A 16872-nucleotide genomic window follows, 5' to 3' on the forward strand; every position below is an offset into this window, starting at 1 on the left:
GAGGTGAAAACATACAAGGGCGTGTTTGTGAACTCTTCATTTATTTCATTTAAACGTATTTTCGTGCTTTTATTCAATTAAGGTTCAATCACGCTGTCCTGGGCACACACCTCAGCTATCTGGGCTGTCTGTCCAGGACAGTGGGTTAGTTGTTAGTTGGTTAGTGGTTAGGGAGAGAGAAGAAGGTGTAGTGTACCCACTGAGCCCTTAAGAACTCGCTTTGGGTGGGAGCCGGTACCGGGCTGCGAACCCTCGGTCGTGAACTCTTCAATCAGCACGAGTCAGAATAAGAAGTTATTTCACTTGAGCAAAAGCTCCAGGGCCCAACTTCACAAAACATCGTAAGCCTAGTTTTGCACGTAAACGTAAATCCACGACTAAACCACAGTTCTTGTTACTATTAACAATAAACCAACTATAATTTAAATATACATATTTTGTTTTCTTTTGTCAATAAAATGCTTTATCTTCCGTAATGATGTCATTTTCTGTGTGAAATAGATTCCAAACGTATGACCGGTTTAACTGCTTGTCGCAGACGTAAATTTACGATGTTTTGTGAACTTGGCTCTAGATGCTGTAGAGGAAAACCTGAAACTAAAATGCAGGTTTGAAGAAAAATGTCTTCTTAGTGATGGCTCAGACCAAAATTTTGTTTGTTTTGTTTAACGACAGCACTAAAGCACATTTGTTTGTTGATCATCGGCTGTTGGATGTCAACCATTTGTTTGTTGATCATCGGCTGTTGGATGTCAACCATTTGTTTGTTGATCATCGGCTATTGGATGTCAACCATTTGTTTGTTGATCATCGGCTGTTGGATGTCAACCATTTGGTATTTTTGTTTGTTTTGTTTAACGACAGCACTAAAGCACATTTTTTGGTTGATCATCGGCTGTTGGATGTCAACCATTTGGTATTTTTATGGTCTTAGAGAGCAAACCCGCTACATTTTCCCATTAGTAGCAAGGGATCTTTTATATGCACCACCCCACAGGTAGGATAGCACACACCACAGCCTTTAATACACCAGTTGTGGTGCACTGGCTGGAACGAGAAATAACCCAATAGGTCCATCGACGGGGATCGATCGTAGACCGACCGCGCATAAAACTAGCGCTTTGCCATTGGGCTACGTCCCGCCCTACTTGATAGGACTAACATTCGTCCAACACAAGACGGAGATCGTCGGACATTTATAAAGTTGTGCTGTCATGCAATCATCACAGGATATTCTAAGCCACATGTCAACGATATAGCATGTACATGCAGTTCTGAGTACGTCTTGACTGACAGGGCTGTCCTTGTATTCAGGGAGCACCCTTTGATTGACAGGGCTGTCCTTGTATTCAGGGAGCACCCTTTGATTGACAGGGCTATCCTTGTATTCAGGGAGCACCCTTTGATTGACAGGGCTATCCTTGTATTCAGGGAGCACCCTTTGATTGACAGGGCTATCCTCGTATTCAGGGAGCACCCTTTGATTGACAAGACTATCCCTGTATTCAGGGAGCACCTTTGATTGACAGGGCTATTCTTGTATTCAGGGAGCACCCTTTGATTGACAGGGCTGTCCATGTATTCAGGGAGCACCCTTTTCTCTAATTTACGGATGTTGCGAATGCCATACTGAATTCACAATTGAAGAAAAAGACATTGAAATGTTCCTGGGACGTTATCTATACCTGAATTTAAGTTTGTGTTTTTTTTTTTTTGTGACGTGATTTTAAAGACATAGAACCTTGAAAAGATAATTGTACTAAATAATTGGTGACTAAAACGTCGCTCATTGCCGCTTATGGAGATTGCTGAGCCTCAAACATTCTTAATTTTGTGAACCTCAGTATTAAAAAAAAAAAAAAAAAAATCGAAAATGCTAATTTAAAATGTCATAGAGTGCATGTTTAAGATCGTCTATCATTGAAACACTCTCATGCATTGTACAGAATAACTTTATGTTTATTGGTTTAAAATATTTCTTTAATAATTTAAATTGACGATCTTATATATTCCCTTAAAATGAACAGTGAACATAATTTACGAATATGTAACTGATCAACTTATTTTGGAATAAACTAGTAACCAATGATTAGACAAATCACTTTTCTTCCGCCCATTTATTTGCCCCACACCCAAGTCCATTTTAATTATCTGTACATTTTTATTTCTAAATCCACTTCTGTCTTATTTCACATTTTAGAGCAATCTCTTTTTGCACTGCGAGATGTATTTATACCGACCATCTAATCCACGAAGAAGACCGACACTAGTGTTTGTCGTCCTCTGTTTATAATGGGTTTTGTCCATCTTGTTCAATTCCTAGTCGGGTGAATGGTAAACAGCCAGCATTGATCCACCCGATCTTCAGCGGTCACGTGGTATTGACGCCATTACCTATCGCTGTATCTGGTTTCTTACTACCACGACTGCGTGCTCTATATCTGTCGCTTATAACGCCCTTCCGTTTGCTTTGTGGGGATTCCATTACACTGATCAAAGTCAGCCGAATGTATTTTAACAGTCAAACTTTGCATTCCGCTCCCCATCAGCAGTTTCAACTGCAGTGGATGGTCGCTGACCTTTTTGGATGCTTTCACAACAATTAGTCTGACGTTTGCTGTTTGGATCAAAGTGAAAGGCTGGAATTGGAGGACTTGTTCACAGAATCGTGTACGTGAACTCTGAGCGTGTGGCCAGATTATAGCGAGTTAATGGATTACGTAGGAAATACGGATTTGTATTTAACACATCTGATAAGCGATGATTTATTACAGTATGGAAAATGTTGAAATGTTTGAACATTAAACTAATTTAAAGAATGCAGATCCTCTGTTTTACGTCTGCTTTGAATTGACGGACTCGTTTGATGCTGATTATAAAATTAGGCAGATTGACCACCTTCAAAATACCGAGAGCGAACAAAAAATATATATATATTTTTCAAACTTAAGCAAGTTTCTTTTCTTTAAGGAGCGGGATCTTGCTCAGTCGGTAAAACGGTCGCCAGAGGTGCTTTGGTCGTAAGGTCGAACTCCAATGGACACATTCTCTGACAGAGATTTCCCCCGTCCCATCCAGTGACCCACTGCTGGTATACTAAAGGTCGTAGTATGTGCTGTCCTGCCTATCGGAAAGTGCATTAAAAATATTCCAAGCTGCTAATGGAAATATATATAGCGGGTTTCCTGTAAGACTATCTAAATTGCCTATTTTTCGATACCCAGTAGCCGATGATTATATGTGGTGTCTTTAAACAAAATCTTTGTTTGTTTGAGGGAAAAACCCAGAATTGTTGTGATGCAAATCGAGTGAAGGATTACGATGGCGATTAAATCCAGGGCACCTTCTATCAGTCTCAACTCCAAAATGTTGATGTAAAAGAAAACAATCTCTGGAAATTGGAGAAGATTCTCAAAACGATGACGTGGTGCTATGGCAAGTGGTTAAACTGGCCCAAGAAATTCAATTCATGGGTGCAGGCATCTGATGTTGAACACTTGCAAATAATATACAATATAAGAGCATGCATCAAGTTATACCAATATATAGTAGTAAGGGTTGACGCAGGACCCCATAACTTGTGATCCATTCACGATGCACATGGGGAAATAAATAATAAAAATATTATTGTCTTCTGTTGTCTATTAATAACTCCAATTACTAAACATGTTGTTGGGTGTGGGATCAGGCGGCCATTTTGGAAATCTGGCCACTGGTAAGTCAATGAAAATCCACGTGTGTCACCATTAATAAGCCAATCAAAATTCATCTGGGCTGTGACGTTACCATTCCCTCTTCGGGGGGGGGGGGGGGGGGTTGTGTGTGTTGACGCTAAGGGGTGACACCTCTCCCATATTAATTCAATGGGAGAAAGTGGGTCAGAACCACCAGTTTCACCACTACTTCAGTCTTGCAATCTGAGAAACAAACATTGCTTCCCACTCTACAAAATCAATTTTAAGCCTTGGATGTACTAGAATATGCTAACAGTTTTCTTTTCAGTTTAATGGGTACATCAAGTAGGTCTATCTCGCAAGCATTCTACCAAACAAGACCAGAAACAATATGCCATTTCACATACATAACCTTCATTTCTAGAACATGCAAATAAGTCTTCCTTTTGAATTTATCATTAAAAATCTAATCACACATTAAGATCTTGTATTCTTTATTTCATTTTACGTATTCTGCATATTATACAAAAATGTACTAATACTTTGTACAAAGAAAAACAGCATAGAAAATGACAAATGTTTCTCTAAACACACCAGTATTGTATCAAAAACAAAAAGTGAATATTGGCAAGATTCAAACCTACTGCACGTGTTTACCTATTTGCATGATATTTGACACTTTGCAACTTAAACTAATACTATATACACAAGTTGGTACATAAAGACACATGGTCATCTAAAACAATGTAAAGTACATCTGGATCAAAACTCTTTTTTTTTTTTGTTTCTTGTTTTGTTTATTTGGTGTTTTCTTGGTGTATAAGAGTTAAACAGTGTCATGATTTGATCATTTGGCTGGTCTAAATTTCAATACTTGGTTTCAAGAATACATCATAGTGAATCAAAAAGAAGGGTGACAATTCAGATCAGTTCAACACTTCAATGGATTATGAACATGAGCTTTACTCATCTCCATATAAGATTTGAATTCATGAATTGTGTGAGTATGTAAGTGTCTTCATAAAAACAAAAACATAACAAAAATAAAAAAATGTTTAAAGCAAATATCACAAGTAGGGTTAAATATTTTTAATGTCCCATTTGGGTAAAAAAAACCACCCACCCAGAAACACAAACAGAAGCAAAAAAACAAACATTTTAAAGAACGGTTATAATTTTAGAGTGTGGGGTGGCAACCGCCACCACTTTGTCAAACCTCTAGTTAATTCTGCAAAGATGGGCTACCTCAGTTCTTCTCTCTTGATGAACTAAAACTTTAATTTTACACGGCTGTACTTCCACGAGAGCTATTATCTCTGGATTCAAATGAGATTCTACGTAATGTAAAACATGGTTTTGGTTGGGTGTCCTAATATAACCTTCTTTTGATTAAAGTAAATTCTACATAATGCATGCGACATGTCAAAGTATGACTAACCCTGCATGTAAGTGATATAGGAAATGTTTGCGATTTTTGTGTAGTGCGATTTTAAGCAGGGACATGTAACAGAACCTATATACCGAGTGTAGCTCCAAAGTACCATGGAGTTATCTTCTCTTGATCAGAATGAGGTTGTGCATCATGCTAAACATGTTCCTCTCAGATTGGTCTATAACGGAGTTATCTTCTCTTGATCAGCATGAGGCTACGCATCATGCTAAACATGTTCCCATCAGACTGGACTATAATGGAGTTATCTTCTCTTGATCAGAGTGAGGTTGTGCATCATGTTGACTATAATGAAGTTATCTTCTCTTGATAGAATGAGGTGCATTATGTTGACTATAATGGAGTTATCTTCTCTTGATCAGAATGAGGTTGTACATCATGTTGACTATAATGGAGTTATCTTTTCTTGATGAGAATGAGGTTGTGCATCATGTCGAATGTGTTTCCGTCTGGCTGGACACTGATTGTCTGTCCGTCTGCTGTCTGTACCATGAGGAAGCCAAAGCTGTCCAGTCCGCAGACGGTCACCTCCAAATTGTCCTCACTCTCCAGACGAACCTTCACACCACTGAAACAATAATCAAATCAAGATACTGAATATAATTCATGTTTTTTGTTAAATAGATTTTATATCTAATCGAGTGAAATCTCCTATCATATCCTATGTGTCATGCTTGCAGACTTCACAAGATGCAGGGTTTTAGCCGAGCGTAAAATGGGTATGGCGCCATATCCCAAACATTTTGGCAGATTTTTTTTTAAGTTAACCTTTTGACAAAATTAATTACTCTCATTACTGTATGATTTTCTTAACCCTAACCCTAAACTTAACCCATTTTTTTGTTTCTGACAGAGCATTGTGGTTGCATTCAATTTCATAGCACCATACCCATAACAGTTCCTATGTAACTTCTAGTTGGTATTTTTAGACATTTTACAGAATCTTATACAATAATGGCATCAAAATATTTTGTATCAGCTACACTGTTACTAGTGTTTTCACATTTGGTTGAGCCACAATAGGCAACTCCAACTAAGAAATCACCATGGGATCCCATAGGTAGGACAATACATATGGTTTTGACATTACGAGTTGTGGGGCACTGGTTGGAATGGGAAAAAACATGAGTTCATCAAGAATAACTGATCATATGACTGATCGTTTTAATAAATTACAAAACTGATAAATGAAAACAATTATTATTCCTGCATTTTGTGAATGCCTGAAATAGTTATGGGGTGAAAATATATCACTTCATATTTCAGACACTGAAAATACCACACATTAAGCATCATATACATTCAAAGAAAAAAAACTTTCTTTGAACAATAAAGAAGAGAGTGGGCTTTTATTGTTTTCGATAAAAAATCTATGATTATTTTATTATGACCTACATTTGTACATGTGACTGACTGTTCATTTACTTGAATTAAACTGATGTAACCTAATTAATTACCTTAAATTTAAACTGATCGAAGTTATTTTCAGAAGTTTGCAATGGTTACCTTCAGAACACATAATGGTTCAAATTAAAATTGCATCATGCATAAAGAATAAAAAAACTAAAAACAAATCCCCACCAAAAACAACCACAAAGCTTAAAAGGATTTCCTTTAATACGCAGTAGTGTGTGAAAAGTAGGTCATGGTGACCTAGTTATGGTCAGTGACACACTGTCATCCCCAGTTGTACTTGAAGCAAGGTTTGATGATCCTATATGAATTGATAATGAAGATGTGCTCCGGAAAAAACAAGTTTATGGACAGACAAACAATGTCATACCATAGTACAATGTGTCAAAGATGGGCGTATAATAAAAAAACAACCCTTAAATGACATTAAAAAAGAAGAAAGGTAAATCCTATAAAAGCCACACCTCTGTAACATACCTAACAATAATATAAGTACTGGCATTATCTCAACTTTATTTCTTCAAACACAAACAAACGAACACCCGGATGTGGACATACCCCATCTAATTTTATCCCACCACGCAGTGAGAACAAACCAACTGGTGTACGCTTAAAATGTATTTAAATTTTAATTGTTGAGAAGAGTCTGCTGCTATTGGAAGAGGACGGCGATCATAACCCTTTGTACTGTGACACACGGAGTCCATCACAATGGGTGAATTACTGTAACAAGGAGGCGAATAAACATACGTGTAATTTATACAGCACCGAGTTGTCCACGCAGACAGTGCGGAGCCACGGCATGTATCGACGTTACGCACACTGTCAGAACGCGGGTAACTCGTGTTTACTTTCCACAATCAATGGATGATACAACGCTCGCTGCAGAAAGCAAACAGTGACGATAGAAAGGTAGGGCGAACATACATAGTGGCGACTGGAGGATTTTTCTAGGGGGTAGTGTAGGTAGGGTGAACATACAGACACACAGGGGCGACTATATGATTTCCTTTAGGGGGTAGGAAGAACATGCACAGGGGCGACTATATGATTTTTTTTAAGGGTAGGGAAGATAGGGTGAACATACAGACACACAGGGGTGAATATATGATTTTTTTCAAGGGGGTAGTCAGAACATACACGGGTGACTATACAATTTTTCTAGAGGGTACGGAAGGTAGTGCGAACATACGTATGGGCGACTATATGATTTGTTTGGGGGGGTAGGGTAGGTAGGACCAACTTACACAGGGGTGGCCGTAAGCTTCTTCTAGGGGTAGGGAACATAGAGCAAACATACAGACACATAGTGTCAACTGTACAATTTTTCTAGTGGGTAGGGAAGGTAGGGCGAACATACATACACATAGTGGCAACTATGAATTTTCTAAGGGATAGGTAAGATAGAGCAAACATACAGACACATAGTGTCAACTGTACAATTTTTCTAGTGGGTAGGGAAGGTAGGGCGAACATACATACACATAGTGGCAACTATGAATTTTCTAGGGGATAGGTAAGATAGGGCGAACATGCAGACACAGTCCCAACTGAATGATTTTTCTAGGGGGTAGGGAACGTAGGGAAAACATGCAGACACACAGGGGCAACTGTATGATTTTTCTAGGGGTAGAGAAGGTAGGGCGAACATGCAGACACACAGGGGCAACTATATGATTTTTCTAGGGGTAGAGAAGGTAGGGCGAACATGCAGACACACAGGGGCAACTATATGATTTTTCTAGGGGTAGAGAAGGTAGGGCGAACATGCAGACACACAGGGGCAACTGTATGATTTTTCTAGGGGGTAGGGAAGGTAGGACGAACATGCAGACACACAGGGGCAACTGTATGGTTTTTCTAGGGGGTAGGAATGGTAGGGCGAACATGCAGACACACAGGGGCAACTATATGATTTTTCTAGGAGGTAGGAATGGTAGGGCGAACATGCAGACACACAGGGGCAACTATATGATTTTTCTAGGGGTAGAGAAGGTAGGGCGAACATGCAGACACACAGGGGTGACTATATGATTTTTCTAGGGGTAGAGAAGGTAGGGCGAACATGCAGACACACAGGGGTGACTATATGATTTTTCTAGGGGTAGAGAAGGTAGGGCGAACATGCAGACACACAGGGGCAACTATATGATTTTTCTAGGGGTAGAGAAGGTAGGGCGAACATGCAGACACACAGGGGCAACTATATGATTTTTCCAGGGGTAGAGAAGGTAGGGCGAACATGCAGACACACAGGGGCAACTATATGATTTTTCTAGGGGTAGAGAAGGTAGGGCGAACATGCAGACACACAGGGGTGACTATATGATTTTTCTAGGGGTAGAGAAGGTAGGGCGAACATGCAGACACACAGGGGCAACTATATGATTTTTCTAGGAGGTAGAGAAGGTAGGGCGAACATGCAGACACACAGGGGCAACTATATGATTTTTCTAGGAGGTAGAGAAGGTAGGGCGAACATGCAGACACACAGGGGCAACTATATGATTTTTCTAGGGGTAGAGAAGGTAGGGCGAACATGCAGACACACAGGGGCGACTATATGATTTTTCTAGGGGTAGAGAAGGTAGGGCGAACATGCAGACACACAGGGGCGACTATATGATTTTTCTAGGGGTAGAGAAGGTAGGGCGAACATGCAGACACACAGGGGCAACTATATGATTTTTCTAGGAGGTAGAGAAGGTAGGGCGAACATGCAGACACACAGGGGTGACTATATGATTTTTCTAGGAGGTAGAGAAGGTAGGGCGAACATGCAGACACACAGGGGCAACTATATGATTTTTCTAGGGGTAGAGAAGGTAGGGCGAACATGCAGACACACAGGGGCAACTATATGATTTTTCTAGGGGTAGAGAAGGTAGGGCGAACATGCAGACACACAGGGGCAACTATATGATTTTTCTAGGGGTAGAGAAGGTAGGGCGAACATGCAGACACACAGGGGTGACTATATGATTTTTCTAGGGGTAGAGAAGGTAGGGCGAACATGCAGACACACAGGGGCAATTTTTCTAGGAGGTAGAGAAGGTAGGGCGAACATTACACACAGGGGCAACTATATGATTTTTCTAGGGGTAGAGAAGGTAGGGCGAACATGCAGACACACAGGGGCAACTATATGATTTTTCTAGGAGGTAGAGAAGGTAGGGCGAACATGCAGACACACAGGGGCAACTATATGATTTTTCTAGGGGTAGAGAAGGTAGGGCGAACATGCAGACACACAGGGGTGACTATATGATTTTTCTAGGGGTAGAGAACGTAGGGCGAACATGCAGACACACAGGGGTGACTATATGATTTTTTTTAAGGGTTAGGGCAAACATACACAGGGGCAAACTAGGGCAAACATACAGACACAAAGTGGTAACTATATTTTTCTACCTCGTAGGGAAGGTAGGGCAAACATACAGACACACAGGGGCGACTATATGATTTTTCTAGGGGGTAGGGTAGGTAGGGCGAACATACAGACACACAGGGACAGCTATGTGATTTTGTTAGGGGGGTAGGGTAGGTAGGGTGAACATACAGACACACATGGAAGGCTATATATTTTTTCTAGAGTGCAGGGTACTTGTAGATAGCACAAAAATACAAAGGAGCAACTATAGGATTTTTCTAGGGGGAAGGTAAACAATATCCATTCCAAGCATAACCTCTGACTTCTCCTGTGACTTTCTCTAAGGGGGATTGGGGAGAGGGGTAAATTAGAAACAAGCAGAACTTGAAATAATTTTTATTAATTTACAATTAAAATCATTGCGGAACGCAATTTTAGCCAAAAATAATTTTACAAAGGACACCCACAGTATTCAATTCAAAATCTACAATGTCTCTATTAAACATAAATAATGACTTTGAAATTTCTGTGCGTGTGTGTTTGTGTGCACACCCCGTCTCCCCTCCTCCGGATCTGCACCTGGACAGACTGGAGAAGCCTTTGAAGCCTTTGCTTCAGTGTAGATGTAAATTTGTTTTTTGTATATGTGGTATCCATGTTGTTTCCATAGCGAGCTATGGTTGCTAAACGAGACTGTTTTCCACACAAAAAAAAGGATTGCTTTTTAGTTTGTTAGCTTTTCGACAATTAACAAGCTCTCGACTTGTCGCAAGGCCATTTTGTTAATGTGGTGAGCTTCCTTGTGTTTGAGGTTCGAGCTTTCAAGTAAATTTAAAACAGTGTCACGCCAACAAAACTGAACATAGCGTCTGATCTCAGAAGATCAAAACACCGGACACAATTCTTTGCAACTCAAGAATAACATTGAAGAGGAAAGAAATTCTTGTTTAATGACACCTCAGCACATTTTAAACTACAACTATTTGGTGTCTGATTGGTTATTTCAACACTTGGTAGAGAAAGAAAAGATGAAACCTGTCACATAGGCTACTGAAATGATCTTTTGTATGCACTTTAGCATAGACAGGACAGCACATACCAAGATCCAGACAAAAAAAACCCAACCCAGTACATCATGAGCAAATGATCTTACAGGCAGCAGTACACCAAATAGTATCTGACCCAACTTTTCATTCCACAGTTAACGCTACCAGTCCTGCCATTAGTGATAAATGAGACAGGGTTTGTTGTGATAAAACATTGCTTCATTAGGCAATAACATTTCTGTAATTTTTGAACAAGGAGGGCAGGACGTAGCCCAGTGGTAAAGCACTCACCTAATACACAGTTCGTATAGGATCAATCCTCATCAGTGGACCCATTGGGCTTTGTCTTGTTCTAGCCCGTGCACCACGACTGGTATGTGCTACCGTCACTGTGGGATGGTGCACATAAAAAATCCCTTGCTACTAATGTAAAAATGTAGCGTGTTTCCTTTCTGAGACTATATATAAAAATTACCAAATGTTTGACATCCAATAGCCGATGATTAATAAATCAATGTGCTCTTGTGGTGTTGTTAAACAAAACAAACTTTTTATTTTAACCTAGTTGAGCACTCTACCAGTGAGCTACATTCCACTCGTTAATGACTTGTTATTTACCTATTCAGCCACTTGTCGTAATACAGCCGACAGAACGCTTCATCTTCCCACTCGTTAATGACTTGTTATTTACCTGTGCTGCCACTTGTCGTAATACAGCCGACAGAACACTTCATCTTCCCACTCGTTAATGACTTGTTATTTACCTGTGCAGCCACTTGTTGTAAGACAGCCGACAGAACGCTTCATCATCCCACTCGTTAATGACTTGTTATTTACCTGTGCAGCCACTTGTCGTAATACAGCCGACAGAAAGCTTCATCATCCCACTCGTTAATGACTTGTTATTTACTTGTGCAGCCACTTGTCGTAATACAGCCGACAGAACGCTTCTCCATCCCACTCGTTAATGACTTATTTACCTATACAGCCACTTGTCGTAATACAGCCGACAGAACGCTTCATCATCCCACTCGTTAATGACTTGTTATTTACCTGTGCAGCCACTTGTCGTAATACAGCCGACAGAACGCTTCATCATCCCACTCGTTAATGACTTGTTATTTACCTGTGCAGCCACTTATCGTAATACAGCTGACAGAACAGCCGACAGAACACTTCATCTTCCCACTCGTTAATGACTTGTTATTTACCTGTGCAGCCACTTGTCGTAATACAGCCGACAGAACGCTTCATCATCCCACTCGTTAATGACTTGTTATTTACCTGTGCAGCCACTTATCGTAATACAGCTGACAGAACAGCCGACAGAACGCTTCATCTTCCCACTCGTTAATGACTTGTTATTTACCTGTGCAGCCACTTGTCGTAATACAGCCGACAGAACGCTTCATCTTCCCACTCGTTAATGACTTGTTATTTACCTGTGCAGCCACTTGTCGTAATACAGCCAACAGAACACTTCATCTTCCCACTCGTTAATGACTTGTTATTTACCTGTGCAGCCACTTATCGTAATACAGCCGACAGAACGCTTCATGGCCTTCCTCCTGAAACTGGTCAATGAGCTGTTCGATGATGGTCACGGTGCGGCCGATAAGCTGTTCCACACTACACAGGTCCAGTGTGGTGCCGTGGTGGATGTTGTGCTGTTGTACCAGGTCGTTGATACACATGGTTGGGTTGCAGTTGTCCACGTTGAAGCCACAGCCTGCAGAGATAAAGAGAGAACATCAAAGGTGCATAACTGCAAATGCATTATTTCACTAATGATTTATTAAAGGAACAGACGCTAGTTTTTAAACACTAAGGCATAGTTTTCACTATTAGAGCTGTTTATGATCACTGAAATCAAATATTACCAATATTTTAACTAATGGTTATGGTGTCACATTTTAGTCTATTTTTAAGGGTATTTCAACATCACACTCTTGTTTCACTCTGTTGTATCCAAATTTGTTACAAATTTGTAAATTAACCAAACTAGGGACTGTCTCCTTAATAGTTGTTTACATCTAAAACTCTGTGAATCTTCTTTTCTCTTTCATAGCTGTTTAATAGCATGTGGACATTAAAATTCTTTTAATTGGGCTATTTCTTTTTCCAGCCAGTGGCAACAGCGGGTTTCCTCTCTCATCTGTGTGGTCATTAACCATATATTTGATGCCAAATAACTGTAAATAAAATGTGTTGAGTGTGTTGTTAAATAAAACATTTCTTTCTTTAAAATTCTCCTTGACATAACAATAATAATTCCTTTCATAATGGAAATCTGAAAACAATTTTTTCTGACCTACATAATGTTTTCTTTAAGTAATAAACAATTTTGTGTAAAAATCTGGGGGAAAAAAAGTCTTCAAAGTAACAACATGTATTTCCTTTTGGTGCTACACAATTGTATAATACAACAACAGTAGAAAGTCTGTCTACAAAAGTGTTGGTACTACACAATTGTATAATACAACAACAGTAGAAATTCTGTCTATAAAAGTGTTGGTGCTACACAATTGTATAATACAACAACAGTAGAAAGTCTGTCTATAAAAGTATTGGTGCTACACAATTGTATAATACAACAACAGTAGAAAGTCTGTCTACAAAAGTGTTGGTACTACACAATTGTATAATACAACAACAGTAGAAAGTCTGTCTATAAAAGTGTTGGTGCTACACAATTGTATAATACAACAACAGTAGAAAGTCTGTCTACAAAAGTGTTGGTGCTACACAATTGTATAATACAGCAACAGTAGAAAGTCTGTCTATAAAAGTATTGGTGCTACACAATTGTATAATACAACAACAGTAGAAAGTCTGTCTACAAAAGTGTTGGTACTACACAATTGTATAATACAACAACAGTAGAAAGTCTGTCTATAAAAGTGTTGGTACTACACAATTGTATAATACAACAACAGTAGAAATTCTGTCTATAAAAGTGTTGGTGCTACACAATTGTATAATACAACAGTAGAAATTCTGTCTATAAAAGTGTTGGTGCTACACAATTGTATACTACAACAACAGTAGAAAGTCTGTCTATAAAAGTATTGGTGCTACACAGTTGTATAATACAACAACAGTAGAAAGTCTATCTATAAAAGTGTTGGTGCTACACAGTTGTATAATACAACAACAATAGAAAGTCTGTCTATAAAAGTGTTGGTGCTACACAGTTGTATAATACAACAACAGTAGAAAGTCTGTCTATAAAAGTGTTGGTGCTACACAATTGTATAATACAACAACAGTAGAAAGTCTGTCTATAAAAGTGTTGGTGCTACACAGTTGTATAATACAACAACAGTAGAAAGTCTGTCTATAAAAGTGTTCATGACATATTTTTTCCACTGAGTGAGTAAAAGTTGTTTACCAGCATTATTTGGAAATCTGTAAAAAACAACAACCACCAAACAGTCTTACGTTACATTTTTTTAGTGTGCAAAAGTCTCTAAATAGTCTTCCCCTTTCCTAGTTGTTTAATATATAAAAATATGCAAAAATCTTCTTCCTCCCTAGATGTTTAGTAAGTGAAAATCTGTAAAAAAAAGAAGTCTTCTTCTTTCCTAGTTGTTTAGAAAATGGAAATCTGTAAACAAATCTTCTTCCACCCTAGATGTTTAGTTAGTGGAAATCTGTAAACAAATCTTCTTCCACCCTAGATGTTTAGTTAGTGGAAATCTGTAAACAAATCTTCTTCCACCCTAGATGTTTAGTTAGTGGAAATCTGTAAACAAATCTTCTTCCACCCTAGATGTTTAGTTAAGTGGAAATCTGTAAACAAATCTTCTTTCCCAGTTGTTTAGCAAATGGAAATCTGTAAACCGTCTTCCCCATTCCTAGCTGCTTAGTAAAAAGTCTTCCTGACATAATATTTTCCTAGAGTAAGTGACAGTTGCTTGTGTTTGACTGTAACACTTGTCCCACGGGCAGAGTCCACAGACCTACGCTAAAGTCCTAATCACGCGGTGTCTGTGTCAACATCATCGTTGTTGGTGGCTCCATATCACAAACAGCACGCTGCTGTAACCAAGCAGGCCTTTTCTGGCACGCTGCACAGCACCATTGTCCGAGTCACACCTCGCAATCCCGGGATAATGAAGAAGATTTGACGATGGCTTCAACAGAATTGTTTGACAGATTCTGTGGAATTGTTCCCGTGTGCCGGACATCGCAGCAAGACAAGCAGTGATTCGCTATTTGTGTACACAGATAGATGAACGGTGGGCCGAATGCAAACTGTACCATCTTGAGTTACACTCAAAACTAAACCAGCTTATTTATGGCTAAACCCAGCAATCACCTTTCATTAGAAAATCTTTCAGGGAAAAAAGATCAGGTTCAGTTCCTGCTGGTATCAAATTCCAAATGTATCAGTAAATAAATATAAAGTATTAAAATAACAAATTTTTATCAGCAATCTATTTGCAATTCTTTCATCAAACATACATGAATAAACTCATTAAATTGCCATTCTTCCTTTCGATCTGTCATTCTATTGTGAATATTATGTTTACTGTCAATTACAAACTACATGTATATATATACACACAGTGTCAAACCTGTCCTAGCGGCCACCTGCCTTAAGCGGCCACTTTTTTCCTCCTAAACGATTTATAATGTAAATGCACCTGTAATAAGCGGTCACCTGTCTAACGCGGTCAGCGGCCACCTAAATCGGATCCCAAATCTCTAAAATACCTGTATTAAGCGGCCACAATAAAGTTTTACTATTATATAAAAGGGATATTTTAACAACAGCGATAAGGTGCAGCAAGTAGCCAATCTTCACACCTTGAGGAATACTAGCTAGTGCCCATTCAGTCCTGACATCCCTACTGTGTATCAATTAAGAAAGTATGACTCTGGCATGCATCTGATTGCCTCTGGGCAGGTTACGCTTGACATTTGTAGATTCAATTACCATGACAATACACCGCATGAAGTAGGAATTCAATAATTAAATGGAAAAAGAAAACAAACTGGTTGAGAACGGTTAATTTAATACATTCTATTTGCATTATTTCTGAAGGACATGACATGTCAAAAGTTGATTTATAGTCAATTGTGAAGCACACATCTGTTGATTAGCAGTACAGATGGTAAAACAAGAAAAAACCCCAAATGTTTTAAAGACTATATATGTGGCAACCTGTATTCAGCAGCCACCTGTTTTAAGTGGCCACGTTTATCTACTCCCTTGTGTGGCCGCTTAAGACAGGTTTGACTGTGTGTATATATATATATATATATATATATATATATATATATAGAGAGAGAGAGAGAGAGAGAGAGAGAGAGAGAGAGAGAGAGAGAGACACACACACACATGTAGTTTTAACTGACATATATATATGCAACTTTCAGACTATCATTTATATTATGATGTATAACATCTGATGCCATATAAATGCAATCAAAATGTGTAGAACAAATCATAAATAAAACATTCCTTTGTTTTAGTCATGTTACACATCAAGTCACAAACTATTTCCACTGGTCAGTCTTTATTAAGCATTACAAAATAACTGTTCAAAGTTTGTTTTGTTTAATACACCACTAGAGCACACTGATTAATTAATCATCGGCTAATGGATGTGAAACATTTGGTATTTCTGACTCGTAGTCATCAGAGGAAACCCGCTACATTTTTTGTATGCAGAAAAGGATCTTTTATATGCACTTTCCCACAGACAAGAAAGCACATACCACGGCCTTTGACCAGTTGTGGTTGATTGGTTGGAATGAGGAAAAAACCCAATCAGTTGAATGGATCTATTGAGGTGGTTTGATCCTGTGATGCAAGCACCTCAAGCGAGCGATCAGCAGACTGAGCTAAAACCCACCCCTAACTGTTCAAAGTGAAGACAGCAGCTGATACACATGTAGTTTTTGTACTGA

General features: G+C 39.0%; 1 protein-coding gene across 3 annotated transcripts in view; it reads right to left on the bottom strand.

The window, feature by feature from the left end:
• Positions 1-5162: 5162 nt before the first annotated feature.
• Positions 5163-16872, bottom strand: part of LOC121372513 (biotin--protein ligase-like) — a 52560-nt gene continuing 40850 nt past the window's right edge. For all 3 annotated transcript variants that reach the window (XM_041498868.1, XM_041498867.1, XM_041498869.1), the window contains exons 12-13: positions 12469-12682; positions 5163-5692 (exon numbers count right to left, since the gene is read on the bottom strand). In XM_041498868.1, the coding sequence (XP_041354802.1) occupies positions 5521-5692; positions 12469-12682 (386 nt within the window). In that variant the 3' untranslated portion in view covers positions 5163-5520. The remainder of the gene's footprint in view (positions 5693-12468; positions 12683-16872) is intronic.

The sequence above is a fragment of the Gigantopelta aegis genome, chromosome 4 (assembly GCF_016097555.1).
Source record: "Gigantopelta aegis isolate Gae_Host chromosome 4, Gae_host_genome, whole genome shotgun sequence".
Lineage (NCBI taxonomy): Eukaryota > Metazoa > Mollusca > Gastropoda > Neomphalida > Peltospiridae > Gigantopelta > Gigantopelta aegis.